Genomic DNA, 13,269 nt, shown 5'->3' with positions numbered 1-13,269 from the left:
TACTACTATAATTTTGTGAAGGCTTTTATATATTCATCATCTCACTTTATTTTCATACCACTCCTATGATCTATTTAACACATTTGGCCGACTAGAAGTTCAGAGCACACCATAAGGAGGGAGGAGGAGAATCAAAGAGATGCCAGTGAAAGGCAAGCATTCAACTAAGTTCTCATGTATAATGAAACTTACTTGAGACGGTGTCCTTACTGTTAATATGAGAAGGCATGCTCAGGAAGAACATGAATGGAATATCATCAATGTTAGAGGCAATCATGTAAAAACTAAAGGGAGAAAATAAAAAAAATAGACAAAACTAAAGGGACATGAACATTTTCAGTGGCTCTGAAATAGGAATATATAAAGCCTACTATGAATAATCTCTTCCCTATTTGATGTTCTCTGACATTATTTCCATGGAAGCATATAGTAATGTGTGTAAAAAAATGTCATGAGTTATTTAGGAGTAATTATCAATAATACTATATCTTTTTACAATTAAAAAAAGTTATAAAGGCAATAACTGCTTGCTAGTGACAGAAAAGATTGGCTATTTTTATAATGGGAATTAAGTTACCCTCATAAAACATTACCTGAAACTAGCCTAACAAGAACTCTATAAAAATAATTGGCTGGGAGAGGTGGCTCATGCCTGTAATCCCAGCACTTTGGGAGGCCGAGATGGGAAGATCATGAGGTCAGGAGACTGAGACCACCCTGGCTAACACGGAGAAACTCCGTCTCTACTAAAAATTAGCCAGGCGTGGCTGCACATGCCTATAGTCCACTGCACTCCAGCCTGGGCCAATAGAGCAAGACTCCGTCTCAAAATTAATAATAATAATCACACCTACTTAAGACATAATTATAATTTCACTTCTGCCACTTAATAATCTGCTTTAATATTAAAAATACTTCTGTAACCCTCAAAAAAAATTTATTTTGCAAAATAAATGGTATAAGGTAGAAAACACAGTTTAAAAATATTAAATCAATAGAGAAACAACCCGAAGCAGTAACCAAACTGTTTTAAATACTCCAAAATAAGTGACTAATTCAAAGTATCCTATCCTAACATTTTATTTTAGTTAAGCAGTTCTAAAACTATAAAGTAAAAATGTTTCGGTGTTACTAACTTAAAGGTTATATATTAGTGCAAGAGAAAACATAAAACAAAAGTATTCCCCAATTTAAATATAATTAAAGTATCTTTTAAAGATATCCACAGTTTTTTACATCTTAAAAACACATTACGTTTGAAACAATAGTTAAAAATAGTTTGCCAAGATATTGTATTACTTCCTCCATGGAAGTGCAGTTTTAAAATCGGCAAGGTGAGGCTGGGTGAGGTGGCTCATGCCTGTAATCCCAGCAATACGGGAAGCTGGGGTGAAAGGATCGCTTGAGCCTAGGAGTCGGAGAGCAGTCTGGGCAACACAGCATCTCTACCAAAAAACCCAATAATTAAAAAAAAAAAAAAAGACTCTGCAAGGGGACCCAAAAAAAACCGGAACGATACTCCTTGCAACGTGATCAAAAGCCTGGTCAGTTTCTACCTTCCCAATTGTCACCTGACCCTCTACCGGTCAGGTTTTCTACACTTCTTCTCTAGAAACAAGTGTTTCCTGATATTTTGTTTTTTAAATTATTAAATGAAAATCATGATGAGAAACATTATTTTATACTGTAGGGAAACTCCCTGGGCTAAGCAGTAAAAAGCTATTATCAGTGCAATTTAAAACAAAGTAAAGGGGCCCTATAGGCCACTGGAAAAGGTAGAAACACGACCAACTACTACCATATGCCTTTCCTTAGCAGAAACATAATGATTTAATGATGCCTCTAAGATTAATAAAGACACTAATTCTGAAACACCACAGAACATGACAGGTTTCAAACGGAAGAACTCTTCTAATTAAGATGGAGAATAACACGTCTTTCCCAGCCTAATTGACGCTTCAGGTGAGTTTTGGTTAATAAACATGTTAACATATTCATTTTTCCCTATACACATTTTGATTACACCTCATAATTTTGAAACATGATAAAAAGGACATGACTGACTCTTGTTGCAACCTACTACAATATCTCCTTTCTTATAAAAAAAAAAATTTTGATGCAACTTTTACCTGCCACTTTTCATGAACCTCACCACCATGTAATTCAAGACAGAGATATATTAACTATATACTGAAGTCTAAAGTATTTTTGGGTAGAAGACATCTTTGAAAATCAGAAGAAAATGACGGGTCTTCTCCTTCCAAAAGTATGGCAACACAAGAAATTCAAAAGTCAAAGTTCTAAAAATCTTCTGAACTGCACCTACCTAATTTTAAATTTAACTATAAAGCTATGGTAATTAAGGTGGTAGGGTATTAGTCTAAAAAAAGAAAACACATATAGATCAATAAAACAGTAGAATCCAAAACTCTCAAACATAAGCAATTGATTTCAATAAAGGTTCCAAGGTAATTCAAAAGAAAAAGGTTAGTCTTTTGGAAAACCTTAAACAACCGGTCAGCCGTATGTAAAACAATAAATGAACCTTAACCACTGTTTCACAATATACCAAAATTAACTACAAATGGATCACAGACCTAAATTTAAAAGCGAAAACTATAAAACCCATACAAGAAAACATAGGAGAAAACTTTTAAGACTTTGAATTAGGCAAAAATTTATCAGCTAGGATACAAAAAGCGTAAACTATAAAAGAAAACTTGATAAACCTGACTTCATCAAAAAATAAAACTTCTGGCTGGGAGCAGTGGCTCATGCCTGTAATCCTAGCACTTTAGGAAGGTGAGGCAGGCAGATCACTGGAGGTCAGAAATTTGAGACCAGCCTAACCAACATGGTGAGACCCCATTTCTACTAAAAATATAAAAAGTAGCCAGGTATGGTGGTGGGCGCCTGTAATCTCAGCAACAAGGAAGCTAAGGAAGGAGGCGACAGTTGCAGTGAACCAAGATCACTCCACTGCACTCCAGCCTAGGTGACAGAGCAAGACTCTGTCTCAATAAATAAATAAATCTCATTTTTTACTAAAACAATTATGAACTTTCTATAGACCTCTAACCTACATCTTACTTTCAGAACCTCAAATACAATATATATAGTTTGTCTCCCTTAGACCAGGAGTCAGAACAGTTCAGCCCATGAACTAACTAGCCCACTATTCTGCTTTTGTATAAGCTCACAAGCTAAGAATAATTTTTACATGTTTAAGTGGCTGAAAAAAATCAAAAGTGATATTTCATGACATGTGAAAATGATACAAAATTCAACTTTCAGTGTTCTGAAAATGACTACTGGAACACAGTCAGGCTCATTTGTTTAAATATTGCCTATTAGCTACTTCTGAGCCTTGTTGAGGAATTGTTAGAGGGGCTGTATGTTAGACCACAATGCCTAAAATGTCTGCCATCTGACCCTTAAGACTGCTGACCTCTGCCTTAGACACAAGTTGTTGAAATTTTCTACACAGATTGTGACACCTGAGAAGATTTATGCCGGGACAAACCTCTCTTCTATAAATAGTAGCTCTAAAATTTTCACAGCCATTAAAACCCTTTTTTCAAGGAAACCAACATGTAAAGCAGATAAATGAAGAACTTCAATAGTTATATGGTATAGAGCAGCACTCCCCAACCTTTTTGAGACCAGGGACCGGAAGACAATTTTTCCATGGACAGGCATGTGGGGGGTTTCAGGATGAAACTGTTCCACCTCAGATCATCAGGCATTAGATTCTCATAAGGAGCACACAACCTAGATTACTCACATGCACAGTTCCTGACAGGGTTCATGATCCTATGAAAATCTAATGCAGCTGCTGATCTGACAAGGAGGTAGAACTCCAGAGGTAATACTCACTTGCCTGCCACTCACCTCCTGCTGTGTAGGCTGGTTCATAACAGACCACAGACTCATAGGTACCAGTTTGCAGCCAGGGGATTAGGGACCCCTGGTATAGAGGCACTAAACAGAGCCCTGGGATAACCTCTGAAGAAGGTCCTTGAAACCCGAAAACAGTGTTTTTCAAACTGCCTGTTGCAGCCAATTTGGCTGTCAATTCAACAAGCTGATTTTATGACTAGCACACAAAAAGAACTGAATATTATAGAAAATCAGATCACTTCATACCTAGTAAGGCTTTATCCACTAATTCTTTCACCAAATATTTTAGTACCTATGTGCCAGGTATTATTAGATGAAGATTTTAAAAGTACAAAAGAGACAAAAACAGTTTCACCTATGTATTAGTTTAATTTAAAATTTTTATTATTTACAGCAATAGAATGTTTTTGAAAAACTGTCCTCCACCTCTTGTGTAATTTGAAAACCACCGTCTCATAGTATATTTTTCCCAAAAGTGCTGTCACGAACTGCAGCTACATTACAAGAATAAATAGGATGGGTTTTTTTTTTTTTTTTTTAAGAGATGGGATTTCACCATGTTGGCCAGGCTGGTCTTGACCTCCTGACCTCAGGTGATCCACCCACCTCAGCCTTCCAAAGTGCTGGGATTACGGGTGTAAGCCACTGCAGCCAGTCAAAAACGATGTTTTATTTGACGTTACAGAGCTTCCAGAAGATATAAAGTTAACTGAGTTCAAAGCAATTTTTTGTTCTGTATCAATTTTTATATTCTACATTTCCAGGGCCCAGAAAATGAAATTACTGGGCATCGATTTCCCTCTATATGCATAGCCTTGATACGGGAAGGAATAAGAATACTTTTGGAGTTTTTTTTTTTTTTAATCCCAAGAGAAAACATGGAAACAAAAATAATCTCAGAGGGTAGAGGGGAGAACAAATAATAATTGCTTAATGTTAGGGTAGAGACTGTATTAAAAAGTTTCTTCTATCATGATAATTAAGTATAATAGTGAATTCAGTTGGTAGCCAAAAGAAATTGAACATGGCAATAAAAACAAAAAATGTAAGAAAGAATGGAACAAATGAGGCTATAGTTTTTATTCCTATACTATTTTAAAAAGCACTACTTAACACCCTAAAAAACAGAAAAGCTCCCAAGTAGGCTCGCCTATTTTGAATTCAGAAGTTCCATAACCAAAGCTTTTTTTTTTTCCCCCACTCCTGAGGCAGGGTCTCACTCTGTTGCCAGGCTAGAGAGCAGTGGTGCGATCATGGCTCACTGCAGCCTCGAATTTCTGGGCTCAAGTGATCCTCCCATCTCAGCTTCCCAAGTAGCTGAGACTACAAGGTGTGGGCTACCACTCCCAGCTCTACTGCCAAGTCTGACTTTACAGAATAACCAATGTAGGTAAAATAGACATAGAGAATGAGTAAAGGACTTAAAACAATTTAACTTCTGATGAAGGCAAAATCTAGAAAGAGCTACTACCAAGAAAAAGCTTATTTTAATGGCAATATGAAGCAGAAAAGTAAGGTGATTAGCTGATACCGGATTTCAGAAAACAAGGGGATTATGACACAAAATGTTCAATAGGTATTCAGTTAAATTAACATCAAAATATCAAAGAAACAAAATGCACTTCTGCAGTTCTGAAAGAAAAAACAATTTTACAATTGGAAGAAAAAGGGAAAAGGAAGAACACAAAAGTAGTCATTGCATTCTCTGACAAGGTGGGCATCAGATCTTAGAAAATGCCAAAAAGCAATGGAACCTGTTCTCTCCCTCTCTTCCCATCACTCATGGAACATAGGCTTCCAGCTGCTATATCCAGATCCACCTCCTATTCATCCTAATCAAGAAAGCAAGGAATAGAAAAACAAGAAAAGTCAGACTCTTCTAGCCTGTTATCCTAATGTAATTTTTCTGGCCTATTATCCAAATACATGTACAATTAAATCAAGTTTGCACTCACATTTACTACATTCAAGGATTCAAGCACCCAGTCCAAAATTCCTTTCTTAGCTGTTTACTGGCAACTGATTCCTTTAATGGCCAGCATATATAAAAGACTGACAGATAGTATTCTAAACAGAAAGAGGGGTGAGTGGATGCCTAAAGAAGGGAGTTCGGTAAATAGGGAGAAAGAAAAGAATATAGAAAGGGAATGCTAGAAATAACAAACAGCTATTTATGATTTTTGCCAAAAGAGCACCTTTGAATATATCTGGTAAGTATTAATGGTAATAGCCAGAACTGCACAAGCACCTACATTAATGGGAATATCACTTTTCAGGGTTATGATGCAATCCAACCTGGCATGGTTCACAAAGATGTATTTTAACGCAGTGGACCTCATTATAAAGGAGATTCTATGCCATAATATTCCCTAGTCAATGCATTATAATTAAACAGCTTAACTAAGATTGACCATCAGAGATCTTGAACACAGAACATAAGAAAATTGTAATTGTAAATGCAACTGTGAGAAGCTCCCTTCTACAGAAACAGCACAAGAATAATAGTAAATATCACACTCTGGTATCACACTTAAAAAAAAAGTATTAATTATACCATATGGTTATATTATACCATCTACTATATCATACCATACGGCCATAGGGAAAAAAAATCAGGTAAATATAAATGGTCAGATGTAAATGTTTAATGCCAAAAGTGTAAGTACATTCATTTGACAAATATTTAATAAGCACCTGTCATTTAACAGAATATTCTATTTTGAGCACCTACAAAATATTAATACTACAAATATAGGACATGAAATTTGTTCATTTCCCAACATATTTTAAAAACATTAAAATCTACTTCCTATGTTCGAGATGTTTGGTAACAATAAAAAATTAACTTAACACCCCCAAAAAATGATTGGTTAAATAAATCATGGTATATCTAATAACACACAAAAAGTTTCACTATATTAAGTTTTTTAAAAATACAAAACTACCTATGTTATACAAGCATTAAAAAATAACAGCTGGAATGCACCAAAATGTTTATAGTAATAATATCTTAGTGGCAAAATTACCGGCGATTTTTTACTTTTTGTACTTATATATTTTCTTTCTTTCTTTCTTTTTTTTTTTTTGAGATGGAGTTTTGCTCTTGCTGCCCAGGCTGGAGTGCAATAGTGCAATCTTGGCTCTCCGCATCCTTGGCCTCCCGGGTTCAAGCAATTTTCCTACCTCAGATTCCCGAGTAGCTGGGATTACATGCATGCACCACCATGCCCAGCTAATTTTGTATTTTTAGTAGAGACGGGGGTTTCTCCTTGTTGGTCAGGCTGGTCTCGAACTCCCAACCTCAGGTGATCTGCCTGCCTCAGACTCCCAAAGTGCTAGGATTACAGGCGTGAGCCACCATGCCCAGCCTGTACTTATATTTTTTTTTAAAAATTTTGATAATGAACTTGCTTTCCCTTTGAAATTAGACCTTTTTTTTTTTTTTTTTAGTTGAAATCTCCCTCTGGAAAACTTTATTAAAAAAAAAAAACCTGTATTTTATTGTCAGGTAAAATAAATCTTCAGAATAAACTGTGTCATTCATTACACACAAGCAAACCTTCTCATTCTTTCCGTGTAATTTGCAATAAGAGATCCCTTTAAGTGTACATAATGAAGACTTCAAATAAAAGACCACAGTACATTTCAGTTTCCACTGAATTAACATCAACTTCAAATTTAAAATGATTTCTTGGAGGAATTTATTTTGTCATCATGGGTAATGCTGATAGTTATGTTTGAGAGATAACATTTTCTAATCATACATCACCCTCCCAGCCAAATACATTTATTATCAGTTCAGAAGAAAATATAGAGGGAAAACTACTGTTCACCGCTAAACATTAAAACCTGGGTAGAAGGGACAGTGGGAAACATTATGTCTTTTAACCAAATAAAATTAGAGGATCCTTATAGTTTCAGGGGATATGAATATGCTTTCCAATTACTGGCAATTTATACTTAAATTTAGCTAGCCTAGATGCTCTCAAGCATTTGCACATGGGAACTGCTCAAGACATGTGCCAAATACAGAAACCCATGGCCTCTCACTAAATCAGAATATTCAAGGCACTAGAGTTCCAAATACTCTGGCCCTTTCAAATAAAATAGAATGGTAGAGCTTTTCTCCACAAAAGCCTTCTTTACAGAACTGCAAACTGTTCTATTAACTCTGCAACAAAGTTCCCGATATAAACAATGTTATAATCAGAGAATTACAATTTCATAACCCCATTACTTTACTCATTGTTTCACTCTGTAGTAGTCTTCAAACGAGATACAATTCAACAAAACTACACATCTATTACAGAGTAAAATAAAGCCCAGAGGAACCTGTGCCTGGTTAAGACAAAGGCATATCCGATTCCTGGAGAAAACAGACAGCAGATGTGCCCCTTACTATTTATCCATTAAAAACAATGTATCCTAAAAATAAATTTCGATGTCAAGGGAAACAAAGATGTGTATAAATAAGAAGAAACGTGGAGGTGTGGAGAAGACAAGAGGAAGCTTCAGAAAGTTAAGTACCAAAAGCCAGGAAACAAGGCAAAATGAATGGTAACTGGAAACATGGGAAACAGAATAAACTAGGAAACTGTAGTGAAGAGCTTTCTCCTTAGAATCCAAGAAGCTGGGGTAGAGGAACAGGTATTACAGAAAACTGATCTAAACAGAAATACAAACTGGAAAGTGGAATGATTTTAAGAAACTTAAAAATGAGAAATTTTAGAACAGAACAAATGATGATAAAGAACACATCTGGGCATGTAAATAAAGATAATTTTTATCTAGAAGAGTAGAAAACAAACATTATCATACACAAGCTGATACTGAATAAAGCAAGCATATTGAATGAATTTCCAAAGATGATGCAAAAAAAAAAAAAAAACTGCATAGAGAAGAATGGAACGTTATGAGAATCGAGAAGTAAGATCTTAGAAGTAGGTAGGAAAGAGAACTTTGAGCAAAGTCAACAGAATAGCCACATTACCTAATCAACAGTTGTAAACCACAATTACTATACCGTATATTATTTGTAAAGCATAATAATGTATATTGTTTTATGTAATAAAATACCAAATACTTGTAATAAATTTTATGTAATAAAAAACAAAACTAAGTAATTTGACACAGTGCTAAGAGGCCGAGTAATGCAAAAACAGGCCGAGAGAAGCAAGGACTGAAGAGGAAAAACTAAGAGAAAAAAAAAATAGGACAAAAAGGAGGACAACACGAAGAAATCAATCAGACCTATAAAAATGGGTAGGAAAAAAGAGGTGTGAATGCACAATGGAAGACTAGCCAAAAAGTGCCAGTAGTGCAAGGGCGAAAAGAGCCAACAGAAACCTGATGGAATCTTGACAGCTTCTGGGCTCAGAAAATAAGTAGTTCCCAAGTGTCCAGGAGGATTTCTGAAGATAACAGACAACAATGTTAGGGAGTGGTGAGATGAAGTAGAAGGCCTCGAGAGATCCAGCGTAAGAGAAGTGCAAAAATGCTCTTAGGTGGGAGCTGGGGTTAGAAGGCAGCCAGGTCGGACAACTGGAAAATGAGCGGGCAGTAGACAGGAATGCGATGAGGGTTACTAATCAGCGACAAAGCACTGACAAACATTAGGAATAGAGGACCAGAGAATAGAAAAGGCAACGGAAACTGCGATTCAGGATTGAAAAAATAAGACAAAATCAAAATCATCTGCTGGGTAAAACAGGTGAAGAGAAATCCCCAAACAGAAAGTGAAAAGGGGCAATGGCCTGAAAGGGGAGCAGTCGGGGAGAGTAGCGAGAGAAAATGATGCGCCCCATCATCCCCACGACCATGTAAGAATTACACGCGACAGTAACTCGGGCTGTGGTCCCAGCCCCAGCTGCTAACCTATATCCTCCACCTCGAGGCCGCCGCCGCCCCCACCCCTCAAATAACGAGCACATCTAAGAGATGCAGACCTGGATACCTTAGCCAGTCGTGACCTTCTCGGGCCAACCCTGAGTTTCGCCCCCTATTGATAGCCTCCCGCCTCCGGCTCAACCACCGCTGCCCCAATCCCCGCATCTGGGGTGGGGGGTCAGGGAAACCCCCGGGCCATTGTGTGTGTTTACGTAGGAAGGCGCCGCATGACGGAGAGGGACGCGGGGGCGATGCCCACCTCTCAGCCGGCGGAGCCGGACGGAGAAGGTGGCTGAGGGCACCAAGCCCCTACTGCTGCCTCTTTCCAAAATAAACACCATCCAGCCACTGAGCCCGGAGTCGGAAGGGCGGCAGGGTGGCGCCGGCACTCACCTCCTCAGGAATGGCAGGGTCCGCAGCGGAAGAGGTCGCAGCGCCGGCGCCGGCCTCAGGCTCCATGTCCCCGTTGAACAGAGCCTGGCCCGGCTCCGCGCTGCCGCCACCGCCACCGCTCAGCGCCGCCATCTTATAACCGAGAACTGGGGCCCGGGTGGCCGCTGCTGGGCGGGGAGGGGGGAAGGGAGGCGGAGAGCTGGGGGAGGCGGAGGCGGAGGCGCGGGGGGCGCCGGGAGGAGCGGCCCGGGCGGCGCCGCGGGCTGAGTGCGCCTGGGCCACCTCAGGTACCGGCCCGCGGCCCCCGGCACAGCCGAGCCTGAGGGGATAGGGGGAAGGACGCTAGGCGGTGGGGCGGGGGGAGCGGGAGAAGGGGGCGGAGACGACGAGAAGTCGCCGCGGCAACGGCGTCACCCGCGTGTCACAGTCGTGACGTCACCCCGGTGTGTGACGTAATCGGAGGAGCGCCCTCGCGCCGTCGTCAGGAGAGGGTTCCTTCCCTTCTAACCACCCGCGCGCGCTCTCACACTTTGCCTCCGCTCTGCCGTTTCCATGGCTCCGATTTCCTACTTTCTTCTCGTCTCCTCCGTCCTCAGCCTGTTCTGTAATGTGGGATTTACTAGAAGAGCAGGGCTCGTGTTCGAGGAGAAGTTGAAATCCTAGAGGGAGGAAGGCGGGGAAGCCCATACTACTTGCTATTTTCACTGCAATGAACGTCTCCGTGTCATAAAAATAAGAACTTCAACCCCAAGGCTGAAACAGCCAAACAGAATTTGATGGAAATATATTTAGGAACAGCTAAATTAGCAGTGCGACGCTTGTTTCCTTTTCATTGAAGAATTCGGCTAGTTAAAATGAGTCTAAATGGAAGTCTAAAAGCTTTTTCTTCACTGTTGAGGAATAAAATGTTTTCATGTATTTTTCGTTTTCCAGATTCATTTAACAAATAACAGTTGAGCACTTTCCATGCTGCAAGGCCTGTATAAGGCACATAGCATTCTAGACATCTGAAGCATCAAAACTAATCATTTTTATTTTGAAGAAAACCACTCAAAATATTTTATGTACTTTGTGCCTTTCATGAACAGAACATTCCAAGCATTCTCTGCAAACTATGCATGAAAACAATTGGGAGAGAAGAGGTCAATTATCTTTGAGAAGCTCAATTACAGAATGGGATTCAATTCATTATTAAAAATACATGTATCTAATAAAATTAATAAATACTTGGAAAAGAAAAGCTTAAGGAGGAGTGAAATGGGAACGAGAAACAATTACTGTGGGCTCCCAATTGCTTGAAGTGAATCACCGAAGTAACCTAGTCAGGCAAAGCTAAGTGAATTCTGCCTTTTAGTATTTCCCATGATGGGGGAAGTCACCAGCGACCTCCTTAGTGTATTTTGGATGATTCAAGAGATGGAAAACAACTGTCCTACTGACTTCTGAAACACGGTGTCTGCATATTGATTAAGGTCACCATAAGCCTGAGAGCTGATGTTTACTCTCAAGGTAAAGAATGGTGTGTGAGGCTGCTTGATGAATCCGAATACTAATATTCCTCTACATTGAAAAAATATAACCTGTAAGATGAACATTGTAGGCCGCGCATGGTGGCTCACACCTGTAATCCCAGCACGTTGGGAGTCCGAGGTGGGTGGATCACCTGAAGCCAGGAGTTCAAGACCAGTCTGACCAACACGGTAAAACCTTGTCTCTTTTAAAAATACAAAAAATTGGCCTGGCGTGCTGACTCACGCCTGTAATCCCAGCATCTTGGAAGGCCGAGGCGGGTGGATCACCTGAGGTCGGGAGTTCAAGACCAACCTGACCAACATGAGAAACCCCGTCTCTACCAATAACACAAAAATTGGGTGTGGTGGCACCTGCCTGTAATCCCAGCTATTTGAGAGGCTGAGGCACGAGAATCACTTGAATATGGGAGGTGGAGGTTGCAGTGAGCCAAGATTGCACCATTGCACGCCAGCCTGGGCAACAAGAGCTAAACTCTGTCTCAAAAAACCCCAAAAATTAGCCTGACATGGTGGTGCACACTTGTAATCCCAGCTAGCTACTCAGGAGCCCAAAGCAGGAGAGTCACTTGAACCTGGGAGGCAGAGGTTGCAGTTAGCTGAGATCGTGCCACTGCAGACTAGCCTGGGCAACAGAGCCAGACTCTGTCTCCAAAAAAAAAAAAAAAAAAGATGAAATAAATGTAAATCAAAAGGTGGCTTGGTAAATGTAGAGTAAATGATTGCAAAAGATGATGTCATCAAGCTAAACTAATCTGAAGCACCCTTCTTTACTATAAAGACATACTTAGAAGCAGACTGAAATAGCACCATTAGCCAGTCCTGGCACCATTTCTCCTTTCATTACCCATTCATCAGAAACACAACTGGCAAGAATTTTTTATTCTCTTAACTGTCCTATTTCATTTAAAAAAAATTAGCTACTAAAAATGTTATATCATTATAACACTTCCTTATAACATTAAATGTCTTAAGGATTTTTTTTCTCCCATTGGTTCCATTTTGAATTCTAGCCTTATTTGTCAGCATCAATCTGTAGTTCAGATCTTCTGTGATTATTTCTCCACAGGATGACTGGTCTCATGCATTTAATATTGATTCTTCTTAGCATCTACTCATTCGACATTTTCTGACCTTGCCTTAAAATTCTGGATATATCCTATTTTACTTCCTTAGGCCACTCTACAGTCCTATGGTATCCAGATGAGAAACAACAGAGAAAGCATAAACTTTGGATTCTAAAGATCAGGATTTTAGTGTCAGCACTCCACACCTTAGCTATACAATCTCAAGCAGGTAAGCTTAAATCCCTGTTTGTTGTGTTGTTTTTTAATCTATAAAATGAAGGTTATAATAATGCTAGTCCAACCTGCCTAACTTTATCACTGTGAGGATTAAACACTATACTTTTGTTCTCTAAAAAGTGTAAAATTACCCTCAGTCAGAATTCAGATGAGCATAGCAAAGATGGCTTATCTCTGCTCCATGATGTGTGGGGCCTCAGCTGGGAAGACTCAATGTGTCAGTGGTTGGACTGAAAGCCTTTGGAGGCATATTTTCT

At 39.3% G+C, this 13,269-nt stretch overlaps 1 protein-coding gene, 1 long non-coding RNA gene and 1 pseudogene across 12 annotated transcripts in view; 1 reads left to right on the top strand and 2 right to left on the bottom strand.

Annotated features, from left to right (window-relative positions):
* LOC128928367 (aldo-keto reductase family 1 member A1 pseudogene) overlaps window positions 1–10,127 on the bottom strand; it is a 56,087-nt pseudogene extending 45,960 nt beyond the window's left edge.
* The window catches only part of BRAF (B-Raf proto-oncogene, serine/threonine kinase), a 206,762-nt gene extending 196,240 nt beyond the window's left edge, over window positions 1–10,522 (bottom strand). For all 10 annotated transcript variants that reach the window (XR_013524207.1, XR_013524206.1, XR_013524208.1 and 7 more), the window contains exon 1: window positions 10,180–10,522. Coding sequence is in view for 6 of the 10 variants with exons in the window: in XM_078343626.1 (XP_078199752.1) it covers window positions 10,180–10,311 (132 nt within the window). In the remaining 4 variants the exon portion in view is untranslated. The remainder of the gene's footprint in view (window positions 1–10,179) is intronic.
* Window positions 10,523–10,631: 109 nt separating this feature from the next.
* Window positions 10,632–13,269, top strand: part of LOC118143765 (uncharacterized) — an 81,201-nt gene continuing 78,563 nt past the window's right edge. For both annotated transcript variants that reach the window (XR_013524210.1, XR_013524209.1), the window contains exons 1-2: window positions 10,632–11,879; window positions 12,885–13,004. This is a non-coding gene — a long non-coding RNA (uncharacterized LOC118143765). The remainder of the gene's footprint in view (window positions 11,880–12,884; window positions 13,005–13,269) is intronic.

The sequence above is a fragment of the Callithrix jacchus genome, chromosome 11, assembly GCF_049354715.1.
Source record: "Callithrix jacchus isolate 240 chromosome 11, calJac240_pri, whole genome shotgun sequence".
NCBI lineage: Eukaryota > Metazoa > Chordata > Mammalia > Primates > Cebidae > Callithrix > Callithrix jacchus.
This window is presented reverse-complemented; position numbering and strand designations above follow the sequence as displayed.